This window comes from Aquarana catesbeiana, linkage group LG01 (genome assembly GCF_042186555.1).
Source record: "Aquarana catesbeiana isolate 2022-GZ linkage group LG01, ASM4218655v1, whole genome shotgun sequence".
NCBI lineage: Eukaryota > Metazoa > Chordata > Amphibia > Anura > Ranidae > Aquarana > Aquarana catesbeiana.
Window position 1 is genome coordinate 696,121,687 of NC_133324.1, and position 26,516 is coordinate 696,148,202.

A 26,516-nucleotide genomic window follows, 5' to 3' on the forward strand; every position below is an offset into this window, starting at 1 on the left:
ACCAGCCTACTTTAACCATTACATTACCGGTTACCACTTAACCCTTGAACTTCCAGCCTGTCCCCTATGGACTAAGTTGCTCAGCCCTTTATATCTCTTGTTATATATGGACTTGTGTGTTTGCGCTTACAGTTACCAATACTCCATTTGTTACATTTTGGCAATTTTTTAATTGTAATTTTGTAATAGCATAGGTCGTGACAGGTCCTCTTAATGGAGAGCCAGTCCTCACCTTTGACCTCCAAAGCAGACGATCAGACACAGCCAATCACTGGCCAGTAACAGGCCAGTAAACAACGAACTGAAACTGGAAGTGGGGAAATCCTCGGAAAGGCCAAAGTAGGGAATTTCCGCCACAAAAAAATGATATCTTGATCACTGCTGCAGCTGAGAGATCACTGTTCCCATCCAAGGACGTGTATGTCCACACGGCTGATGGGAAGCGTTAAATTACAGTTTTTGTGCCCTAAAGGGCCATACCCAGATTGTGTCCACATTAAAGGCGAAGTTCACCTTTTCCAGAAAATAACCTAAGGGGACTCAGTAGATTAAAAAAAAATGTTTTAATTAATAAATGTTTATTAATTTTACTGTTATACCTGTAGGCCATTTGGTCCCCCCCAGAAGCCTGTCTGAAAAACTACCAGTTAGCAATATCAATGTCCTACCTCGTTGGTTTTCACTCTTGTAATGTGGAGATCCAGTGGTTTTAACATCCTAATAACAAAACAGGACATGGGGATTACTTATTGGCTTCCAAGTGGGGCCAAATTGTATGACAATAAAATGTATGAACATTTTTTCCAATGCTGCACAGTTTTTTTTATACATACTATGCAGTCCCTGACTGTATAGGCTATTTTCTGAAAAAGGTGAACCTAGCCCTTAAGGGTGATCCTGACTTGATCCTGCCCACTTTTTGGTTGTCCTGCCCTTTAATTATGCAGGAACCACCCACTTTCTGCGGCAATACCATTAGTTAATACTTTTTTTTTTTTTTAGTTACTACTGAGCGTGCTTGGTAACTCAAATAAGGGTGATGCTATGATATGAAGATGCAGCACAGGACATAGCATCATGGGACAGAGCACCTAGAAGCAGGACTGTCCCAGCAAATCAAGAACAGTTGGCATCTATGTACACATGCCCTTATGTCAATACCACACTTGCTATTTAAGTGGTAGTAAACCGCAGTTGAAGAGAAAAAAAAATCCCATGCAAGGCAATGTCATAATGTGCTAGTATGCATCGCATACCTTAAAACAAAGCCCTCAAGTGGTGCGCTGTCATCACTGAGAGGGCTTCTATCTTCCCCCGGAGCACGATGATGTCACTTCCCATTTACGGCACAGGCTTTAAAAGTTCGGCACTGTATGCCGAACCTTCAGAGCGCATGCACCAGTGACAGCACCGGCTGCATGCACTCTAAATATCTTCTAAACAGTGCAAGTTTAGGAGATATTCACAGTACCTACAGGTAAACCTTATTATAGGCTTACCTGTAGGTTTAAGCATTAAAATAGAGTTAACTACCACTTTAATGAATCGCCTCTTCCTTCTACTGATAAAACAAATGACATGAGGTTGTGAATGTCAGTCAAACAGTCACTACCGCTTGAGGCACAAAGAGATAGAAACAAAAAGCAATTGCTCTCTTTGTGTACAATATCCCCTGCCCTGGTAAAAAAAATATATGACATAGGAGCTTGGTATCCACACCTTGTTCTGCACCATGGGTTTGGAATTAAATAAGCTTGCAAGTTCACATATTTATTATGAAGTCATAGCTTCTTTTAAATGCCATGATACTGATTCCTGAACGTTTTCAGACTTTACTTTTTTTACGTTGTTTCTTACAAGGAACAATGGTAATAACCAGGGCTTTTTTTCAGCTGGAACTTGGTGGAACTCAGTTCCACCACCTCTGGCTCAGGCCCTTTGCTCCCTGCTCAGCACTATCACTTGTAAACACAGGTCTTCTGTGTTTACAAGTGACAACTTGTCTCTCAGCAGCTCCCACAGATCTAATCTCCTGAGTAGCTCCCACTGAGTGCAGGATGGGGACAAGGGAGATGTGGGTGCCTGGGGTCCAGTGCAGATGCCGGCACCCCCACTGGATGATCTCCCTGCAAGTGAAAGTGTGCGGGGAGGTCCTAAAGCCGGCTGGGAAGTGGGGTGAAAGTGAGATGTGGATGGGGGATGCAGAGGCAAACAGCTGTGGAAAAAGGCTGAACTCTGCACTCTCTGTGTAGCGCAACCCTGAACTCTGAACTCTGTGTGTAGCACAACCCTGAACTCTGCACTCTGTATGCAGCCCACCCCCGAACTCTGCACATAGCACACCCATGAACTCTGCACTCTGTACATAATGCACTCCTGGTGTTTAATGCCTCTTTAAGATCCTCCCACTGTTAGTGAAATATGACCATACCTAGTATTTGATGCTGTTTGGAGGGGGTGTGTGTGGGGGTCAAGGGGGTTTTGGGGGGTCATGGTTGAGTTCCTGCACCTATTTTCTGAGAAAAAAAGGCCTGGTAATAACACAGATGAGCGTACATATAGATGTTTGTTAAAGATGAACTCAACACAGATATAGAAAAATATAGCCCAAGTTTCAGAAGAACTGAATGTTAAGGGTCTCTGTCATTAAAATAGAAACCACAAAAAGAACAAACCTGTAAACCTCCATGCACATTAGCATTTTTTTTTTTAAGCTAAAAAAAATGCTGGAAAAAACGCTGGATAAAAATGCTGTTAATAGCTTTTTGTAGTAGAGTTTTAGCAGTGTTTTAGGAGTGTTTAAGAGCGTTTAGGAGCGTTAGCATTTTATTAGCGTTTTTGCAGTAAAAGGAAAAAAAGCTCAAAAAATGCTATTTGTTTTCTGCTCAAAAAACGCTCCAAGACAAAAACAATTTTTTTTCTGCTCTGCTGAAGCTCAAAAAATGCTAATAGCCTAAAATAGTGTGCATGGACATATAGGTGTTGATTTACTAAAACTGAAGAGTGCAAAATCTGGTGCAGCTCTGCATAGAAACCGATTTGCTTCTTTTTTTTGTTAAAAGAGAAGTATGTTTTTGTTTTTTTCGTAGATTCATACTTTCCTAGGTGGGTGCAGCATCAGTCCAATGCTGCATCTGTCCCCCGTTGCCTCTTCACTGAGAACCGAGTGATTGAACACCGCTGATGGCTCGGTTCTCTCACCTCCCCGAGCGGAGAGTTGCTGCCTGTCAGTCAGCATCTCTCCTGCTCTGCTACTCCTAGCTCATTGGAGCGCTGAGCTGTGGAGGGGCAGGGAGCGGCGGTCTCAGCCTCTCAGCAGCTCGCTGAGAGACTGTGACGCCTATCAGTCCAGGCACCTGGCGGATCCAGACTTTCTAAGTCGGGATGACGTGCTGCCTGGTCGTCAGCGGAGAGCGGACTTCAGACCGATCTCCGCGAAAAACTGGTCACAGGAGTGCAAAATGAATTGCACTTCTGTGACCCATATCAGAAACCCAGCCTAAAAAGCTCAGGCTGGACTTTTTCTTTAAAGCTTAATTGAACAGGCTAAAGTTACAAACTGATTGGCCACCATACACTCCCCCTAGAATAACACTAATTAGCTTCTAGGAGCAGAAAAAATGCTAATAACAGCTTCTATGAGCTTAAGAAAACACTGCATGGAACAGTGCATGGAGCCTCAAAGAAAACTGTGAATACTTATCTTTTCTGATGCCTTCACAAATAGAACACTGCTCCGTTCATTTTAAATCTTTATGTGAATTATGCAGGGAACTGACACTTCCTGGAGTGTCAATCTCCTTGGTCTCTCCTTCCCCAGGCCTTCCTGGTTCCTCCTGCTGACCTTTACGTCACTACTGTGTGTAGGTAGGTTGCCTACAGGCGTATTAGTTAGTTAGTGGCTGGCTCAGGCTGAGGGGGGGAAGAGTTAGGCACCTTCCACTTTTGTGCGACCTAGGATCCGACTTGTAAGACCCCCAGTCACAGGACATGTGAAATGCCATGTATCTCTACGAGAGCCGTTCCAATTGACACTACTGAAGTCGCTGCGATTTCAGAAAAGGTTCCTGCACTGCTTTGATCCGACTTTGACATGACTTCAATGCCAGAGAGTGTAAAAGTCTCATCAAAGTCACTTCAAAGTCATAACAAAGTTGGACTCCAGAGTTACACTAAAAATCATGCAAATTTGGAGTCGGCTGTCAAAGGAGCCTTAGCCTAGGTTCACGCTGCTGCGGGATAGAAATCGTGCGAGTTCAGCTGAACTTGCACGATTTCATTACCGCATGTCAGTCCAACTTCGGGGGGCGATTTCAGAGACATCTGTGCAGGTTCCTGCACACATGTCTATTGAAATTGCACCTGAAGTCACCAAAAGTAGTACAGAAACTACTTTTGGAAATCGGTGTGGCGCCGCATTGCTGGCAATAGCCGCCGATTTGGCATGTGATTTGACATGTCAAATCACATGCCAAATCGCATTAATGTGAACGGCTCAATGTGAGTGTTTCAGTTCCTGGGCTTTTTGGGTCCATGCAAAAAAGTGGACAAGGAAGGATTACTCCTGCGCTTGTGAGCCTGTATTAGGTTTGGAATGGTAGTATTGTAAGCTGTAAAGGAACTGAAAGAGATGGTATTGCAAGTCCCGCTGCCCAAACTGACCCCGGGGTGGTCAGAGTAAGATTATATGGAGAAGGGTGGATGGAATAACTATTCATCACAGGCTACACCTCCCAACTAGCCATTCCTTTTTATGTACACATGTTGGCCTACCGGCCTATACAGACTGTGCCATGGTTCTCAAGGCTCTGATGAAGAGGTTATCCTCGAAACGCGTCAGCCGATTTTAAACACTCACCTTAACATGGGCTTGTGTTACTTTAAACCTATTTTTATGTTTTATTTTATGCATATTTTGTTATCTGTTTGCATGAAACGTAGTATTGGTATTATCTATTTGTTTTTTATTTCATTTTATATGAATAAATTATACATATTTTGATGTGAGCAATTGATCACACGCCCTCCATCCACCCTTCTCCATATAATATATGCTTTTTGGGTCCAGCCTGCCCACTTGTGATATAAAAGGGGGAAGGCTGAGGTCCAGGGATCGTTCTTTGCCTGTACACACAAGAAGCTCTATTGGATTCCTTTAGAAAGTACTCGGGGTGCTGAGCTCTGCGCCCTGAAGACTCCCTCTATAGCATTGTTCCCTGTTGTGGTGTGTGTTTGGCGGGTCCTGTGCCTTCACTTCCAGTTTCTCTGACTCATCCCGGCTCTGGATGGAAGGCGACTTGCTCTGAGAGCTGTGAGTACAGGGGGGGGACATCTGATGTAAAGGAGGACTCTGATGGGGACATCTGATGTAAAGGAGGACTCTGATGGGGACAGCTAATGTAAAGGAGGACTCTGATGGGGACATCTGATGTAAAGGAGGACTCTGATGGGGACATCTAATGTAAAGAAGGACTCTGATGGGGGCATCTAATGTAAAGGAGGACTCTGATGGGGACATCTGATATAAAGGGGACTCTGATGGGGACATTTGATGTAAAGGGGGACTCTGATGGGGACATCTAAAGTAAAGGGGGACTCTGATGGGGACATCTGATGTAAAGGAGGACTCTGATGGGGACATCTGATGTAAAGGAGGACTCTGATGGGGACATCTGATGTAAAGGGGGATTACTAACCGTTCCATTTTTTAGTTTGCGCCCCCCCAAAAAAAAATTTGGAGCACCAGAAGCCACTGGTCCTGACCCTGGTCTGAAGTTATTCAAAGGGGTGCATGTTGGTTCTGGTGTGGTACCTGGTAAAGGGGTCAGGTCCTCTGGTAGCGAGGGGCTTGATGTTCTGGCTCTCTCCCTAGCGGTCGGTTTCCAATAGCAACCAGAACCAAACCTGCATTATTGAGATCTATGGCCTGGTCACAAAGTACATGAAGGAGTTAACACGTAAACGCAGGAGGCACGCAAGTGCATGCGTATGTAGGAGATTTAAACTTGCCACCGACTTTCAGTGGTTATACCTAGCTGATCTGCGTACCTTTTTTTTAGAGCCGGTGGAGCACTTTCTTGTAAAAGCAATCCTACCGGCTAAATAGCCTCTGGACTGCTTTTGCAAGCCACTAGAGGAGGCTGCCTTCCCAGGCTCTCCCATCCCACCAGGAAACCCAAGATTACAGCCAGCAGTTCCAAAAGCTGACCACTGGAAAAAAGGTATCTCGTTACCAAGGTGTCACACAAGAAACATCTCATAATGGGTAAAAGCAAAGTGCTCTCTGAAGATCTTTGCAACCTTATTGTTGCAAAACATATTGATGACATTGGTTACAGAAGGATTTCTAAACTTCTGAATGTTCTAGTGAGCACTGTTGGGGCCATAATCAGGAAGTGGAAAGAACATCATAAACCGGCCACGACCAGGTGCTCCTCGCAAGATTGCTGACAGAGGAGTGAGAAGAATTATGAGAAGAGTTGTCCATGAGCCAAGGGCCACTTGTGAAGAGCTTCAGAAAGACCTGAAATTATCAAGTACAATTATTTTGAAAGAAAACAATCACTCAACTGCCATGACCTTTATGCACGCTCACCATGCTGAAGAAAAAGCATGTTGGAGCTAATTTAAAGTTTGCTGCACAACATTTAGACAAGCCTGTGAAATACTGGGAGAATATAGTCCGGTCAGATGAGACCAAAATTGAACTCTTTGGATGGCTTAATACACACCATGTTTGGAGGTAAAATGGCACTGCACATCACCCCAGAAACACCATACGAACAGTGAGGTTTGGAGGAGGGAACATCATGGTGTGGGGCTGTTCTTCTTACCTGCTCTTCTTACCTGATTTTACAAGCTTGAGCCCTAAATAGGAAACACCAGTTTTTAATAACTCCTGTGCTATTAGAATACATTTCAAACATAGACAACTAGTATACTAAGAACAGATTGATGATCTGTCTTGAAAGTCCCTTTGAAGACATCAGACATAGATGATGAAAAAGGGACTAGACTTTAGTGCATTTGTGTTAACCTTTTGTGAATGAAAAGGATTAGACTAACAATGTAAATACTGAGATTATTCTTTAGAGGCCATGTTTAATAAAAGTCGGGTCTCTCTCAGCATGTTTGCACAAAAACCTCTGGGAACTTTTACTTTACTCGTCTTTATGTAAATGCATATATTCATTATGTTTAAATCTTAGGTCAGAAAATCTGAGGAAAAAAAAGACTCAATTTATGCAGATCTTGTCCAGACCACAAGTATTTGGTACAAAATACCCACTTTTATCACTCTTTTGTTGGTCCAAAATAGGAATAGTCATCGTATGAATTTAAAAAAAAGTACTTGTGCGCTACTCAAAGTGTGAATAAATGAATGAAGTGCAATGTGCGGATATATAGCTGCTCAACTCTCAACAAAGTGTCACCAGCACCTAATATAAATATTAATATAATCAAATGGAGCAGAGCTATATGTAAACACTTAAGTGACTCAAAAATTATGATATACTCTCCACAATATCACAAAGATAATTCCTTAAAGTCCAAAATATTCAATAAAGTGCAAATTGTGATAATAAATATTCAAAATTCATAATAAAGGTGCAAAATTCACAAATGACAATAGTCCAATCAGTGCAAAAAAAAAAAAAAAAACCTGTGAGAGAATCCAAAATAAACTGGAAAAAAAATAATAAATAAATCTTTTCAAAATGTGCAAAGACATGCAAAGAAAGGAAATAGAGGAATAAAGTGTCCAAGTGCGGGGAAATTTGAACGTGACCAAAAACTTGCAGACCCCTTTAGCAATTCACACGCCGTGTGTTCTAGCCTCTCACCTCCAATATTGACCCCAGTGGGTCTAGTCACACTGAGTATTCCTTGAAGACAAGCTCCTCTCCTTCCTGCTTGGGGATATCACAATGGAACAGGGGAACAGCAGTATCTGCAGATGGTGAAGGCTCTTATCCTGTATATTCTACGTCTTTACAGGCCACTCTCCAAGTATCCTCCAGTTAATGGATGTTATGTAGGGAGAAAAGGAATCTCCATTGTGTAGTATTTAAAAAAAAATTCATTTATTAAAAGTAGCAACTTACATTTTAAAAAGCACAGATCAGCAGCGTGTAAAACAAAGTTACTTCCAGTCTCGGCCATGACCGGAAGTGATGTCACCCGGCTCCTCCCCACACGTTGCGTCACTACCACGTGACTTTTTCATCTTATGAATTTACAACAGAGATTTCCAACTTGTATACCATAAAAATGTGCTAGAGCACATTTACGTGTCATGGACACACAGGTGATGAGTCCCCCTTCCCCAAACACCCAACCAACTGGCTGCAACCACAGCGTCTAAGTTAGAGTACAGATGGAAATGCTTAACAAATACCAATTGAGTCCACATACACAAATAAAGATTTTTTTTTTAGATAAATGTCTATAATTACAGACCCTGTCAGTCATAGGACACAGTACTCTTAGTTATAATGCTGATTGTATGCTGTGTGGGTGGCTGTGCAGGGCAGGTGAGTGAGGGCAGACTATGGAATATCACCTGTGCTGCAGATTGGGACACTCTGTAGTATAAATAAATTGGATTGATTTATACAGCAGGGTAGATATGAAGGGGTATTATTTCTATAGCTTCTAACATGTTTCCAGTTGATAATTTATTTCCACCAAGCTGCACATTGTCCAAACAGCTATGCTGTCACTCACAAAATTCACATGTGGCATTTTAATAACTTCCAATATCAACCGTAGCAACAACAGCATATATTATACCACGTTAATTCTGCAGAAAGAGTTAAGCTGCACACATCGTGATCTCGTGCCTGACATCACCATGCCTACACTGACTGCATATCATCATACCAGTACAAAATCAAGGGCAAGGAGCACAGCCATACTTGGTTGCTTGGTAATTTAAATGAACAAGTAAAATATGTTGAGCTGATGAGCAAAACATACATACATTTCATAATGATTACCATTCAGGTAAGAATATTTATATCTTCTGTGCCAAGCTAATCATCTTAACACATCATTTCAAGCCAAAAAAAAAACATAAAGTAAAAAAAAAAATCTCTTTTACAAAATAACCAGTATTAACTGTCACCTGCACTTACTACAGGCTGCAATAATGAGGCACGGGGAGCAAGGGTCTCAGGTTTATTAACTAACAAAATAATAATGCTGCATGTGGGAACAAATGCAGGTTGCTTAGCAAAACCAGTGCCTGTCCTGTTTCGGAATACAAGAGCCCACACTAGGTTTTGATTTGTAGCACAGATAGCAATAATACTTGATTTAATTTGCATTTCTGTGCTGGGTTTTTGCTGGTTCCATTGTAAAATACAAGAGCCACAAAGCAATAGATTGTATATTGCTATGTCACAAGCATCTGAAGTTTCATTCGCAATTTAAAAAAAGGTTTGAAACAACTAATTTAGAAATAAAATTGCATTAGCATATTGTTATTATTATACAGGATTTATATAGCGCCAACATAAGGGTAGACAGTACAAATACAATACAATTTAAAGAGGTTCTGCACCATTGTCAAGTTGTACCTGTAGCCTATAATAAGGCTTACCTATAGGTACAGTAAATATCAGTGCGCGTTTAGGAGATATTTACTTTGTACTGTGCCGATGATGTCATCGGCGCATGTGCTGTGAAGAAACTGCCCTCCGAGACGTTTCTTCACTAGCGAGTGCTGTGACTGGCGGCTTCCGCGTGCATGCATGCAGTCACAGAGCCGGAGTCCGCAGCCCCAGAAGAGAGAGGGGCGAACATAGATGCGGCCTCCAGCAGGGACAGCGCGGGCTTCGTTTGCATGTAAGTGTCACATAATGTGCTAGTATGCGATGCATACTAGCACATTATGCTTTTACTTTGCAGGGAACAAAAGAGTATGTAAATCCCATCAGGGTTTACTTCCTCTTTTTAAACAGAAGGAATTTGAGGGCCCTGCTTACAACCTAAGAGGGAGGATATAATGCAACTAATTAACAATTATAAAATTACCTATCCATCAATCTGTCTGTCTCATTATGAAATGGGCATAATTGGGTAGTATAAGTGTTATAGAAAAAAGTCATATTTCAGCATTCCTATGTTTTCAAGCATACTGAAGAAGGTCTTCTATTATTTTCAACACACAAAATCTGTAAGAAATAGGCCTTATGCACACTGGGCATTTTTACAACATCTTCTAGGGGCGTCAGGTTTTTTTTTTTTTCTGCCTCTAAACTCCCCTGCATGTTCTTTTTTCCTGACAGACTCCATGGCAGCCTACGTATGGGTTAATCCCGCCTCTCATACCTCATAGGACCCCACTCCCATAAATCTTTGCTTCTAGCCATAGACCGTGTTCCTTTTTTGTCCTCCTCCTCGGACCAAGGTGTATCTTACCTTATGAAGTTTTCTACGGTCCGGTTCTGGTTGCACGGTGGTTCTGATGGCGGTTCTGGAGTCCAGCAGTCCCAGCTATTAGCAGGGTGGATACGGGCAGCTTTGCGATGCCATGAAGAGCTTACTAGCCTTGCCATTGGCAGGCAAGCGGCAACTGGGCCAAACGTCCTTGCTATTAGCAGGAGGCCCCCCCTTACTGAAAGCCCGGCCGTGCAGTGGATAATCGTCCCCAAATCAGACTGGACCAGGATCGTGCGGTGGTATCGTATATTGCTTTGTTTCATTCCATATATGGCAGCTGTTTTTGTGTGTTTTGTTTGTTCCTGTATCTCTCTTTCTGGCCTCTATGGGGGCTGGAACGCATTTGCGTTCCACTCCGCCGAGTCTTCCGGGTCCCTGCACATTGCGAGCCTCGTCTGAAAGCGAGGCTTGGTTCGCGCATGCGCAGTTCCGGGAAAATGGCGGCGGTCGCGCATGCGCACGAGCCCCGCTTGTCGACGCTGGGGGCGCGGTGACGTCATCGGCGGCGCCGAGTTTAAATAGCTGTCAGAATACAGCTATTACTTGGGTTGTCTGTGGGTGAAAACGGCGGCTTCCCGGTGCAGTGCTTATTCCCTGGCAAGGTAGGAGACTTCGCTGCTGGCTGTCCAAGCCTCTCTCTCTCTCTGATCCCTGTGTTTGACAAGGAATTGTTCATTTCAGATACCTGGTTTTCTGCTATGGACGTGTCACCGCCCCCCAGTGGCCAACCCTTGCGCTGCAGGTAGGAATTGTTTATTCCTTCTGCTTGATTGTTTTTGTTTCTTTCTGGATCCTGTTTATTTCCTTTTATTTTCCACAGCCCTCCTAGGTCTGATCATAGACCCTCAGCACGTGAAGATACCGATCGTTCCAGATCGCATCATCAAAAACAGTCATCAAGTTCAAGGCGTTCTGGATCAGCTTCTAGGCGCCATAGTGAAGAGCCCAAGTCTACATCTGGGCGTCACTCCCACCGCCATTCTAGCCGCTCTGATAAAAGGGCTTGCTGGGGATGTAAAGCTCAGGTCCCAGAAGGTAAATCCCTCTGTGAGCTATGTTATGCCCGAGCCGCAAAAGAAAGAGGAGCCGGAGACCAGCAGGTGGAAGCTATGGTCCGAAAGGTGGTTCAGGAATCCCTGATCAGATCGGATCCCAATCGTTCAGCTATCTTTCCCTCTGCTCCAGTGCTAGCTCCTGGCGGAGTCGACCTTGGGGCTCCTGGTCCCTCTAGGCGCAGTCCCTCCTTAAGCGGATCCTCCGAAAGCGAGACTGATCTGAATGATCCTGGTGTGGGTTTTGATTTCTCCCTGGTGCCACGGTTGGTCAAGGCGGTTAAAGACGCATTGAGATGGGAAGAGCCAGTTGAAGCACCCTCTAAACAGAGGAAATACTTTGAACATCTCAAAAAGGATCAACCGAATTTTCCCTTCTTGGGAGAGCTTGGCGAAATCATTTCAGATGAGTGGAGTAAAGTTGAGAGGAAGAACTCACTAATCTCCAAAGTGGCCAAGATGTATCCGTTTAAGAGTGAAGAGGTAAAGCATCTGGAGTCAGCTCCGCTCATTGATGCTGCTTTGATGAGGTTGGTGAGGCATGTCACCCTCCCTCTAGAGGATACTGTTTCATTTAAGGATGGTCTGGAAAGGAAGATCGACACTGATCTGAAACGCATCTATATTACGGCAGGTATGGCGTGTAAACCAGCCTTGGCTCTCGCAGCTCTGTCGAAAGCTATGGAGTCCTGGTCGGATGATGTGGATGCGGCATTAGCGAGTGTGTCCGAAGATTTGGTCAAGAGTTCACCAATCCATGAACTAAAACTGGCGTCAGTCTTCCTGGGGGAAGCATCCCTGGATATTATCCGCCTAGTGGCACGGGTCATGCTTTCCTCAGTCACAGCCAAGCGTGCTTTGTGGCTGCGCCCGTGGGTTGCGGATCCTGCCTCTAAACAGGCTTGGTGTAGAATTCCCTTTGAGGGTTCCTCCCTCTTTGGGAACAAACTTGATTCCGCCATTACCCGTGCTACAGGGGGTAGGTCAGGGTTCTTACCCCAGGATCGTCGCCTTTTGGGTCAGAGGAGACCCCAACCCAGGCAAGACCAAGAACGCGCTAGAGATGCCCGCCGCTATAGACCGGGCCGTGATTTCAGGAGAAACTGGAAGAGAAATCAACCCTCTGGCCAGAAGTCCTCAAAGACATCCTCTTCTGGTGGACGGGAGGCTTCTAAGTCCTTTTGATATGAAGTCTGTCCAGGCGGAGCAAGTTGGGGCTCGGTTACTCCTTTTTCAGCACGTCTGGGCAGCCTCGATCAGGGACTACTGGACGGTCAAAACAGTCTCATCAGGCCATTCGTGGGTGTTCTCCAATCCACCTTTACACCGGTTTGTTCCCACAGTCCTTCCTCACCAGGAAGAAAAGAAACAAATTCTTCTGTCGTACACGGATTCTCTGATAGCTCAAGGGGCTGCCGTCCCGGTGCCTTCGGAAGAGAAATTTCAAGGGGTGTATTCCCCCCTTTTCATGGTCCTCAAAAAGAGTGGTTCCTGGAGGCCAGTCATCGACCTGACATACCTGAACTCCTTCATCAAGAAGGAAAAATTCAAGATGGAGACACTGCTAACAATTCGTCAGATAATACAGCCAGGCGATTGGCTAGTCTCCATAGACCTGAAAGATGCCTACTTTCACGTACCGATTACGAGGGACTTCCAGAAGTACCTACGTTTTGCAGTGGGTCAGAGACACCTCCAATTTACATGTCTCCCATTCGGGCTTACAACATCGCCTCGAGTGTTTTCGAAGCTCTTACTGGCTGTCGTGGCATTGATCAGAGTCAAGGGTATCCGTTTACACCACTACCTGGACGACCTTCTCTTGCTTTCGCAGAACAGGAATCAACTAGTGTCACACCGAGATCAGGTCATTTCTACTCTGACGGAGTTCGGTTGGCTGTTGAACAGGGAAAAAAGTCATCTAGATCCGACACAGTCTCTGATATTCCTCGGAGCCCAGTTCAACACGTTGAAGAGTACCATCTCTCTGCCTCTGGAGAAAATCCCTTTGATTCGGGACAGAATTCACCTGGCGATGTCATCTTCCCTGCTCAGAGCTTCTCAGTGTCTCAGGATAATCGGCACCATGGTAGCAACAGCCCCATGGTGAAATGGGCTCAATAGAGGATGCGCCCTTTTCAGAAAGGTTTTCTACAGCAGTGGGATCCGGGTTCTCGAGACCATCTGGTTCGGATAACCCCGTCCATGCGGGAGAGTCTCCCCTGGTGGCTGCAGCGGAGGAATCTCCTCAATTGCCATTCCATAGCACCCGTTTCCTGGATCACGGTGACAACGGATGCCAGCAGCAGAGGCTGGGGCGCTCTCTGTCTGACGGAGATAGCCCAGGGTCAGTGGGATTTCCCATCCCGGGGCGTAGTTTCAAATGTCCTGGAACTCCGAGCTGCCCTCTGTGCACTTCGAGCCTTTCTCCACTTAACATCAGGGGCCTCAGTCCTCCTGAGGCTAGACAACACGACAGCGGTCTCTTATATCAAGAGACAAGGGGGCACACGCAGTCTCTCCCTACTGAAGGAAGTGAGTCCTATCATGTCTTTGGCTCAGACGAACCTATCAAATCTGACAGCTGTCTATCTTCCAGGAGTCCAAAATGTCCAGGCGGACTTCCTCTCGAGGTTTGTCCTGGACAACAACGAGTGGTCTCTCCACACGGAAGTTTTCAATTGGATCCTGTCTCTGGGAGTGTCACCAGAAGTGGACTTGTTTGCGTCCCCTTGCAACCACAAAATGGAGAAGTACTACACGAGATGTCGTTGTCCCCAGGCTTTCGGAGTGGATGCTCTGACGGACCAGTGGAGGTTCCACAGGGCTTATGCCTTTCCACCAGTTCCGGTCATTCTTCGCTTCCTATCGAGGCTCAGGTGGGAAGAGGTCGAAATAGTGGCAGTTGTTCCATATTGGCCCAACAGACCGTGGTTCCCCCTCTTACTACAACTCAGCTACCGGAATCCAATTCCTCTCCCAGCCAGATCAGATCTCCTATTACAAGGAACTTCTCTTCACCCATGTCCATCCCAGCTCCATCTGACGGCTTGGTTCTTGAGAGGGGAAGGTTGGAAGCCCTAGGATGTCCAAGTGCGGCTATTTCGACTCTACTGAATGCCAGAAGACCAGGTACCAATAGAGTTTACCAAAGAATTTGGTCAAAATTTGCGGATTACATTTCCACCACTGATGGTTCCTGTACTGACCCAAGGATTCAGGATATTCTTGGTTTCTTACAGACAGGCCTGGATCTATCCTTATCAGTAAGTTCTCTACGGGTTCAGGTTTCCGCAATCTCTGCCTTCACAGGTATATCCTGGGCCAGACATCCCCTTACAAGGCAATTCTTCAGAGGAGCGATAAGACTCAGGCCTCAAAGAAAGCCGAGGTTTTCCAAGTGGGATCTTCCCCTTGTCCTAAATTTCTTTTCGGAAAAGGAAATACGTGTGGATCAAGCAGCTATTAAAGATCTCTCTCTTAAAGCTGTATTCCTAGTGGCTATAACATCAGCCAAAAGGGTCTCCGAAATCAGTTCCCTAGGATGTAAAGAACCATTCCTTACCTTCTTCCCTGACCGGGTAGTCCTGATTCCTATGCTCGGATCAAAACCTAAGGTAACATCGGTTTTTCATGAGAATCAGGAGATTGTTCTTCCAATTTTCCGGGCAACTGAGGACTCTAGCATTCACCCTTTGGATGTGGGAGAAGTTTTAAGGCAATACCTTGAAGTCACTGCCTCTTTCCGAAGATCCGATCATTTGTTTGTTTATTTTCAAGGAAAGAACAAGGGTTTGCGTGCTTCCTCCAGAGTCATTGCAGCTTGGATCGTTCAGGCTATACAAGGGGCTTATGCAGCCAAGGGTCTGGTTCCTCCAGAAGCGGTGACCGCTCATTCTACTAGGAGCGTTTCTACGTCATGGGCAGCTTCCCGTCATGTATCCCCGGAAGTAATCTGCAAGGCGGCCTCTTGGTCGTCGATCAACACTTTTATGACACACTATTGTGTAGAACCGGCTTCTTTGTCTTCGGTTAATTTTGGTTTGCATGTCTTGTCTGTTGACGGTGCCAAATAAACCTTTTTTTCTTTGAACCAGCAATTTCCCACCCGGGAGTGTATGGCTAGTCATTTCCCATACGTAGGCTGCCATGGAGTCTGTCAGGAAAATGGAAAATTTATATCAAATACTTACCGTAATTTTCCTTTCCTGATGGACTCCATGGCAGCAGGAGTTCCCTCCCATTTGCTGGAGTAGGCTATATTACGGAACACGGTCTATGGCTAGAAGCAAAGATTTATGGGAGTGGGGTCCTATGAGGTATGAGAGGCGGGATTAACCCATACGTAGGCTGCCATGGAGTCCATCAGGAAAGGAAAATTACGGTAAGTATTTGATATAAATTTTCCATTATGTGTCCATGCACACATGGGCCTTTAGCAGTGTTTTGTGGCAGGAGAGATTAGTAGCAGGAAAACAAAACCCACAGTATTCTGAGGAGATCAGCGTTAAAAATGCACTAACACAGCTAAATGTGTGTAAACGCTACTACCAGCGTTTAGCTACGTTTAGCCGCATCTATGGTTTACAGGAGCTAAGCTATCTTATTGGACACAGGCAACATCTGCATACAGGAAATTCCTGTATGTACAGTTCCAAGAATCCTTTGCTGCTTTGTCTTTCTTTGTCTGAGCTGAAAAAGAGGGGGGGGAGGTTGGGACTTTGAATGAGGTGCGCATGATGCAGCCCAATCACACTCACAGAGGTGCAAACATATGTATGTTTATTAAGGACCAATGATCAACATGGCATAAAAACGCATTGCATACATTAGACATAAAAATAATCGCATATAGACAATAAATCTATGTATATACAACCATGGGACATGGGTAAGTACAATTATGCATCTTAATCCCCCAAACAAGATAAAAGTCATGTGAAGTAAAAAACATCTGAAAATTGGTCAATATGTGTCTGATGCATCAAAGGTAGGCCAGACGCTGCGTTTCATGGACTTCAATCCACTCTTCAGGAGCCAGATGCATCTAAATTCTATAAAAGATGTATTAAATGCAATATAGTTTCATGGGTCTGAAATCAACAGAAAAAGGGGAGAGGGGGGAAAAAAAAAAAAACAAAAAGGAAATTTGGGCATAATGGGACATGCCAACCCCCCCCCCTTTTTCATGATATTAAGGATGGGGGCGCAAACTTTCCCTTGCGTCCCAATTAAAGTCCTAAGTTCGCTTTTCCCCCCATTGCTTGCATTGATTAGGGATGGAGGTGCTCATGATTGTAGCCCATCGCTCTCTTATGGCAGATTCCTACTGGGTCCGGCCGTAATTCAGCATGCTTTATATGGCATGTTCATTGCACTGGCAGTTCACATACTTTGATCTCTTACTACTTCATACATCTTTTATTCCCTGTGGCCAGACTGGGTCTGTGTGACTCATTGTCGGTGGGTGGGCAGATGTCCTGTTTCCCGGAAGCTGCGATGCATGCTGGTGTCCGCCCTCCTACCTCCCCTCCACATGGTTGGGGGGTGGGTGGCTGGGTGGATCTTTCCACCGTGCTTCGGTGCCATGCCCCCGGCACTGTGCATGTGACGTCCTTGCCTGGGCGTCGCACACACAGACGTCCAGTATATCAGATGGGCTGACATGCGGTGAGCTTCTCCGGTCGTTTGCCGAGGTTTTGCTCCACTGTGTCGTGCCTGCGTGACGCTGAGGGGGAGCTGGCGTTCCATACTGGGGCTGCATCTCACTCCCTGCTTCATGGTATTCAGAGATGGTGCTGATACAATCTATGCACACCCTTATCCTCTCCTATCTATGTGGCTTCCTAAACCATATGTATTCTCCAAGGTAATCTTCCGGGTGCTTTTTTCAATCACCTTGGTTATATCCACAGTTAATATCATCTCGTTTTTTGTTACTTGTATCATCATAGATACATTTTATATATCTCCTACATTATAGAAGTCCCTTCTACTGCAGGGTGTTGGTGTGTGCGGTCCGGTGTTCCTCGTTGAGGTCCCCCTCTCAGCTCGCGGGCCAGGCTCCATGGCTTACCCCTGGCTTTGTTTTTGTCGCACAGTCCCAGTTTTGGCTATCATGTGAGTAACCTTTTTCGGCATGGCCCATTATGCCCAAATTTCCTTTTTGTTTTTTTTTTTACCCCTCTCCCCTTTTTCTGTTGATTTTGTCAGACCAATGAAACTATATTGCTTTTCATACATCTTTTATAGAATTTAGATGCATCTGGCTCCTGAAGAGTGGATTGAAGTCCATGAAACGCAGCGTCGGGCCTACCTTTGATGCATCAAACACATATTGACCAATTTTCAGATGTTTTTTACTTCATATGACTTTTATCTTGTTTGGGGGATTAAGATGCATAATTGTACTCACCCATGTCCCATGGTTGTATATACATAGATTTATTGTCTATATGCGATTATTTTTATGTCTAATGTATGCAATGCGTTTTTATGCCATGTTGATCATTGGTCCTTAATAAACATACATATGTTTGCACCTCTGTGAGTGTGATTGGGCTGCATCATGCGCACCTCATTCAAAGTCTCTACCCCTGTTTAGCAAATAGGTAATTTTTTTCACTATCACATAAATTGTTATATTTCACCTTTTATGTTTTAGGAACACCAGCAAAAAAACACCCATTACTATTAACATGTGCAGGGAAAATTTAAAAAAAATAAGATTTTTGCTTGCACTTGAAAGGATGATTGAAGTCAGCACAGCTTTACCCCATTCACTATGCTAAGTGAAAATTACATTTACAAACTAAATAAGCACTACCCCTTTATAAAATCAACCCCACCTTGAACAATTGTGTAGTGAAGGAAAAAATTAAAGTTCTGTGTGCAGAAGTGGGGTGCTCTAGGGCAGGGGTCCCAAACTGTGGCCCTTTGCTTACCTTTATTCAGCCCTTGGGGGACTGTTCCTCCCACTGATGCCCATGATGGAGTACTATTCCTGACACTGACACCAGAGATGGGGTAACTAATTCTCCCACTGACACCACCAAGCCTATGGCATCGTTTACTTTTTTTACTTTTTAGGCATTTTATACTCCTTCTGGCCTCCCAAGGTTTGAAGGGCAGTAAACTGGCCCTTTGTTTTGAAAGTTTAGAGACCCTTGCTCTAGGGTATGACAGTGGGTAGTATCTGTATCAAAGAAATGTGAAGGGTATGACAGAGAAATAAGAGCAGAAGGGGAACATGGAGGGTATGACAGTGGGGAGTATGTTCGGAAGACAGATGCAAAGGGTATGACAGTGGGGAGTATGTTAAGGAAAGGAGTAAAGAGGGATATGACAGTGGGGAGTATGTATAGCAAAGGAGTGCAGAGGGATATGACAGTGGGGAGTATGTTCAGGAAAGGAGTACAGAGGGACATGACAGTGGGGAGTATGTTCAGGAAAGGAGTGCAGAAGGATATGACAGTGAGGAGTATGTTCAGGAAAGGAGTGCAGAGGGATATGACAGTGGGGAGTAGGTTCAGGAAAGGAGTGCAGAAGGATATGACAGTGAGGAGTATGTTCAGGAAAGGAGTGCAGAAGGATATGACAGTGGGGAGTATGTTCAGGAAAGGAGTGCAGAGGGAACTGACAGTGAGGCTGAACCCCCTGGCCTTTGGCTGTATGAGGAGATGCAATTTGCAACTCTAACTGACACTATATTCTCCACCTATATGGTTCCCCCCCCCCCCATTGTAAACAAGAGGGTGTGATAGAGTCACAATGAGGGACTGAAATTTAGCAGGATGTGACAGTGGCAACTTTTTTCCTTTGTTAGGGGTAAGTTCACTGTGATGTGAGCAGAAGTAAGTGTAATTGTATAGTCAGATTCCACTTTTTGTGGTTCTACTACTATTGTGTTTTGTATCTCTGCAGAGTACATCTTGTGAATACTAATTACAAGCCACTTCAGTGAACTCTCTGTCCGTCCGGGTCTGTCCTGGGGTTGCTCCATCTCCCCTCTCCCCGTCTATGTGGTGGGGCTCCTATGTCCGCACAGGGGACATTTTTTACCAATCGCTCTCCATATACTCAATCTGAGTGTGGCCTTTGACACCATTTCTCACATCATCCTCCTTGAAAGATTAGGTTTCATTGGATTCACTGACACACCCCTGAACTGGTTTAATCTTATCTCTCTGCCCATACTCAATTCATCCAACTCAAATCTCTTTCAAATCTCAATCATCTCTGCTCTCTACTGTTGTGCCCTAGGGTTCTGTCTTGGGGCTCCTTCTGTTCATAATCTATCTTCTTCCCCTTGGTCACATATTTCATACATTTAATATCCAGTTCCATTGCTATGCAGTTGACACTTCGCTCTACCTGTCCACTAAACCTACCCTTCCACCCAAATCCCTTACTAATCGTTTACAGGAAATCAAATCTGTGCTCTCTTCCAATTTTCTCAGATTGAACAGTGACAAAACCGAGGTTCTCCTCATTGGTACAAAATCCACCCTGACAAAGCTTAACAGTTTTTCAGTTAATATTGATAACTCCACAGTCTTTCTGTCCCCTCAGGAAAAGAGTCTTAGTGTCCCCCTCGATAGCACACTGTCCTTCCAAGCCCACATCAGTAATGTCACTTGGTTCCATCTACATAAAATGAATCACCTCCGTTTGTTTCTCACACCCAATAGCACTGCCGTTCTCATTCATAATCTGGTCACTTCCCACATAGATTACTGCAATTCCCTTCATTTTGCTCTACCTTTCAAGTCCCTCCATAAACTGCAACGGGTTCAGAACTCTGCTGTTCGCATCATCACTAGAACTCCTTCCTTTAATCACATCACTCCTGTCCTTCAGCACTTTCATTGGCTTCCGGTCAAATATCGTATTAATTTCAAGATTCTGTTACTTACCTTTAAGGTTATTCATAACTTTGCTCCTCCATACCTTTCTGAACTCTTGCATATCAACAGACCCTCTTGCACTCTCAGGTCTTCTGCTTCCATTTATCTCAATGTTCCTGCCTGACCTCTATGGGATTGAGAGCCTTTAGCTGCTCTGCCCCCCAACTTTGGAACAGCCTGCCACCTAACATTTGCAATATTGATTTCCTACCCATCTTTAAATCATGTCTCAAAACTCATCTTTTTAAACTAGCTTACGCTGTATGACTTCATTGTTTTGTTTTTGTAATTTAATGGTTATGTAATGTATTTTATTTTATTTATTTACTTTTTTTGCTTTGTTGTTATCTTTGTAAGGTGACCTTGGGTGTTCTGAAAGGCACCCATAAAAAAAGAAAAATAATATTATTATTATTATTATTACGTCTTAACCAGGCAGACATACATTTCTTGTTATTATTATTATTTTTTGTTGTTTTTTGACACTATATTGAGAGTTATGTAAAAACATAGTATGTAAATTTTCAGATGATCTGTATATATTGTGTATTTAGATATGTATTTTCTGACACGACCCAACCAGCCCTGAGGAAGTGAGTAATCCCCTCAAAACATGCTGGCTTTTCAGAATGGAGTAACTATAAACACAAACTTGAATATTGATATAATTTAATCTCTATTAAGGAAACTGGTGTAATTACCTACTGGATGTTATTTCCATTTCTGGGCAGGGTCATTGCTGGTATTAGTTGACATGTGTACTTAAGGGTGTTGCTTTATTTTATTTCTTAGTTTTTAATCATTTGGATAAATAACATTTTTGATTTTTAATCAATAGCCTCATGTTGTGGCAATAAAGTCAGTTGTTTTCAAAAGTAGGTCCTCTATTATCCTATTATGTATTAATTTGGATGTGGTATGGTGGAGGTCTGTTTATTCTGGGTTGAACAAAAAAAACTCCTTGTGGGTACCCCCCTTTAAGGCCAGAGTGTAACAATGGTGACTGTAAAGAAAAGATCTCTAAAAATGGGAGTGAAACCATGTTAACCATCTGGGCTGAGAAGAGACAATCACCAGTGTGACCAAGTTAACCCTTGTGGTTAATAGTGTGCAAAGTAAACATCTCAGTTAACCTTTATGGTTATGGAGAAATGGTGTAAAGAATGTGTAGCAAAGCAGGTAGGAACAGACCTAGCCACCGGCTGAAGAGGGTTGTGTGTGGGGGGGGCTATAGTGTCAACTGTTTTCTGGTGTGAAAGTGTAATTAGCACACAGAACAGTAAGTTAGAGTGCTACTTTATTGGCTTGTAAGCAGTGTGGCCAGCCCCTAGGGGGCAATACAGTATGTTTGAGCCTCCCAGCATTTTGCCTTGTATTACTTACTTGTTATTACATTGCTGCAAGGTGCACCTAGAAGCACCCAAAATGAAGACACCCTGCATTTTCAGCACTTATAGCTTCGATGACAGCCCAAAAGTCTGCCACAATCCAGTCCTTCTCAAAAGGTAGATAAGGCTCCAAAGTGAATTGAGGGATCCAGCTGGGTCTTGGCACCTGCTTTTCAGAAAAGTTGAAATCTACATACTGAAGGGAGCCTGAGGGTCTCTCAGTATAAATACTAATAAACAAGTTACTTTATAGTAGTTATAAAAGATAAAATTGCTGAACACAATGAAAGTAAATGATGCCATCAGAAGGTCCTGGAAGACTGTCATTAGCATTTCAAGGGATGCTATGTTTTTCTTCATCTATCCTGATAAAGACAATAGTCATACACTGACAGCATTCTCCCAAACAATAATGGAAGGTTAATGATCTGACAGTTTGATAAGGATTGCAGTACCACCAGGACCAGTCATAATGTCCTCCATGACATGGCCAACAAAATTATATGGAAGGCATGGTGAAAATGTTTCTAAAAAGGGATGGACAGTGATTAGTCACACAGAGCTTTTTCGAGAAAATTCTCTACTTGCAATAAAGATTGCTTCTGAACTTTCCACTCTTATCCTGATGTTAACTTGTACTAAGCCCAGTGATATTTGCATCTACAGCATTGCTGGCTGTTATCCAATGGCGTGTCCCCACCCCCTACATAAAAAGTAATAAGTCTGTATGAACTAAATAATGGATTTGCATGTTGGCTAAAGAAGCATCATCTGAGAATACGAATGATCATGTGCCTCCATGTTTAGCCAGCTTAAGTCTCATATACCTGACTTGTCACAGCAGCATAGATTTGTCTCCCATTCCTCAATAGCCCTTTTTTTTGGCTGCCTGACGTTTGTGGGATGAATGGGATGTGGGAGGGCTGAGGCTTTAGTAAGATCACAACTATGAGCTGCTGGGAGACAGGAGAGAGGATGGCAGAGTTTACAGCACTGCTTGAAGCTGCTAGCATTACACATAGGGTCCCTAAAGGAGGAGGGGGCAAGGGACCTCAGCTTCGCAGTGACCACTCAAACTTTGCTGGAGCTGGAATGAAGAATGGGGCACAGAGAAGGCTGTACTACAGAAAAATGAAAGAAATCCAGCTTAGGGATTGTTAAATGTGAAGCGAAAGGGAGTCACAGCATCCATCAAGAAGACACCTACAAGATGAGCACTGAATAAAATCACATCTGTAACTGTGCCATGAGACAACCTGCTGGGGACCATGTTTAATGTGGGCAATCACATCATCCCAAGGACTGTCAGCAGGAACTTGGATGACCTGGACTCTGTGCAAAGTATCTTATTGCACAGGTAAGTTAATGAGAAGAAGGAAATAAGATCAGGCAGATTCAGACATATTATACCATTTGTAACTTTTATTGCTATAGCTATACTGTTTCAATAGGTCATCTTTTTGTGTGAATAGCAATTTTTTTTCATGCTGCAGCTGAATGTATTTTTACTCTATAAATTGCTGTCAGCACACTGCCTGACTTTTTCATACGTAATGAATCAGATTTGAATGTTGTTTTTAGCAACTGATGTAGTGCATGGAAAATAATTAAAAGGAGGTACATTCAGAAGCGATACAAAAACCTCTACACCAGCTACAGAAATCTTCATGGAATATGGGTTCATGAACGAAATCAAGGTGCAGATAGATGCCTATTATCTGAGTAACTTAGCAAAATCTCTGTGGCTACCTGAAAACAGAAGCAGGGAATATATAACTGTTGCCATTAGCAACCAACTACAGGGTTTTTTTTTTCTTCTTTCCGGTCGTTTTTTGAGAATGGTAGGTAAATCCAGATAGTTTCTAATGACAAATTCACTAAATTTTTTTTACATCCGTTTTTGAAAATCAAGAACTGTGAATTTTATTATAAAGATGCATGGTATATTATTATCCAAACTAAGTTGTTAAATATGTCACATGCCACTTTAGGCAAGATCAGGCTCCACATTCCACAATCGCATTTAAGATGCTGGTTTGGCTCGTCTCCACCAAAGCAATCAATTAATCCAGTAACAGGAATGCCAAACACCGAGATGCAAATTAATATTCTTTCTTTATTAAAATAGTCAGCAGGTTGTATTTTGACGTTTTGTGCTAGGTAGTCTTCTGGGCCTAGCGCAAAACATGTCAGAACATCACCTGTTACTGATGGTTATTTTAATAAAGTTGTAATATTATTTTTCAGCTTAGAGTGTGGCATTCTGGTAGCTGGTACAGTTAATCTGTTGCTGTAGTTTATGAATCACAACAATAGATTTAACAAAAAGATAAATTTGAGTCAGAACTAGAGTTGACAACCTGAGTAACTGTCATGAGAACAAGCAATGTCAATGTCTCAAGGACTCAGAAAATAGACCTGCTGGTAGCAAATAGCAAAACTGCAATGCACATAACAGAAAGCATATATTTATTACAGTTATTCGCTGGATCTAATTTTTCAGTCTGTCATTGATATACAGTATCCTCCTGTAGTAAACCTATACGTAATAATTATTAGAATAATTTATACTCGGTCTTGTTGATATTCCAAGCAGCCGCAATAGATTTCTACTGCTGAGGGTCATGGTTTATCATTCTCAGTACCAGCTCATGTAAATATTCAGGCCAAACACATATGTTCACCTAATAAAGAGAAGAAAAAAAAAGCTATGTGCAATGTTTTAGATTACAGTAACCAATCAGAAATGATCTTTCTCTGATCTAATTTTTGCAGAATGGTTGCCTGCTAAGGCACTGCTTGCTGTTTGCTATTAGTAGTGGCATGTGTACAGAAGCAATTAGTATTTTTATGGGTATTTCTTTCTTATAGAAAAAAAGCTAACAAAGTCTAGAAAATTTTTGGTGCTGAAGGTTACCTAGAGCTAACATATCTCCAATTTTGAGATGAATATATCTCGCAACCCAAGGCATGTGCACATGTAGTCATAGATGTTCGCAGTAACTATATCTATACTAAAACAACTGTATATTTATTCAGTCTTGGATCATAAGCTTCTCACAATTAATCGGTTGGCCATTGCACTGGAATTTTGTTTGCCAATTTTCATTTTGTGACATTTCCCCTATGCTTGTGAGCAAGCCGGGAGCAGTGAAACACATCAAGAAAGGTGGGTTTTTCAGGTGTAGACATAATGTATTCAGTCATTTTGCTGCCAGTTAAATAAATACAGCAAGAAGAGCGGTGATTGGAGTGCAGTTGTTATTTTTTAATTTTTACAGGAAAGTCAGTGTCTTATTCACAGGCTACGTCTTTTTACATACGAGAAGTCAAGATAAATGTGAATGGATCTATGTAAAGAGTTGCCTAACATGCCACTGCTATATAACTACTGGAAATAAATAACTGTACGTGCAAAATGTTTGCACAGGATACACTGATCACTAAAACAGGCAATTTTGCCAGTAGTATACCAGTTTTTAGACATATGTTAGATGTGCTTTTGTATTAGATTCATTTTTCATATTACAAGAGCCCAAAATAAAACTGCTATATGCTTTTTGTCCACCAAATTCTACCAGTAATTTGCTGTATTATCTGCCACTGGCTGGTATATTCTTCGATGTTGTAACACAAGATCAGAGACTTGCTTGTGCTCCTGCAGTAAGTGCTAATCCCAACTCTTTTGAAAGTCTGTTCTTTGAACAATCCAAAAATTGTCAAGCAAGCTGAGAATTTCACCCACTGATAATACTAATGTTTGCGGTTTCTGAACACTGATTCTGAGCTCATTATCTCAAAGTTAAAATTTCTTGTGAAAATAGCAGCTTGCTAACATTTATTGATACTTGGAATGTGTCTGACCCTGATCTTGTTGTCTTTACGTAGTTATTATTGCTTGAATACTCTCCTCATGGCTTGACCCTCCAGCAAAAAAACAATAAACCTGGAATGGATCCATGTTGGTTGGTGCTATGACAACCACAAAATATATGCAGATACCTTCCACCGAAAAAGAAACAGTGTTATCATAAAAAGATAATACAATTACTTGGGTGGTTGGTTTCCTATACAAGTAGCTGTAGGCATTTCTTCTACATCATTATTTCTATTGATTGATGATTGATAGAGTTTGTGGCTGATTAGGAATGTCTTTGCCTTCATTCATAAAACTATGTTTTACAAGATATTCAGTGTATTACAAGTACTGTGTGGATTTCTGTGAAGGGCTAGGCAACAATTTGTGTGAGCATAAACCCTTGATTTAGCATAATTAAATATACAAAAAAAGGAGTATTGCGTTAAGAACTTCCTTCTTTACAAATATATACTTTGTTATATTTGCAGGCTTAATATTAAGGTGCCCCCCCTGGCAGATGACCTAGGCTCACCCAGAGCGCAGAGTCCCAAATGGTCTTCACCAGAGCTCCTGATGGTCAGCTTGAAACCTTAGTGGTCCCTTGTTTTCTTTGCTGCAAACTGGCATCAGTTTAGGGAACTCAAGATCATCCAACTAAGGGGTTGCTGAGACAGAAGGGATACTGTGCTGAGACAATTTATGATGCGGTAGACAAAAGAGTATTTGGGTCCAGGCAATGGTTATTCTGGGTAGGAAACAAAAGAGTAGCTAGTCCAGGAAGAGATCACGGCAAGCAGCAGGCAAGAGAATAGTCAGGTTCAGGCAGGGACATGACAGGAAGCAGGCAAGAGAATAGTCAGGTCCA

The 26,516-nt window shown here is 43.1% G+C and overlaps 1 protein-coding gene and 1 long non-coding RNA gene across 2 annotated transcripts in view; one reads left to right on the plus strand and one right to left on the minus strand.

Moving 5' to 3' along the window:
* LOC141111427 (uncharacterized) overlaps nucleotides 1–26,516 on the minus strand; it is an 81,850-nt gene that overhangs the window by 36,933 nt on the left and 18,401 nt on the right. The gene's annotated exons all lie outside the window — the stretch shown is intronic.
* INTU (inturned planar cell polarity protein) overlaps nucleotides 22,741–26,516 on the plus strand; it is a 191,336-nt gene continuing 187,560 nt past the window's right edge. The window contains exon 1 of the mRNA XM_073603697.1: nucleotides 22,741–23,149. Within this exon, the coding sequence (XP_073459798.1) occupies nucleotides 23,061–23,149 (89 nt within the window). The 5' untranslated portion in view covers nucleotides 22,741–23,060. The remainder of the gene's footprint in view (nucleotides 23,150–26,516) is intronic.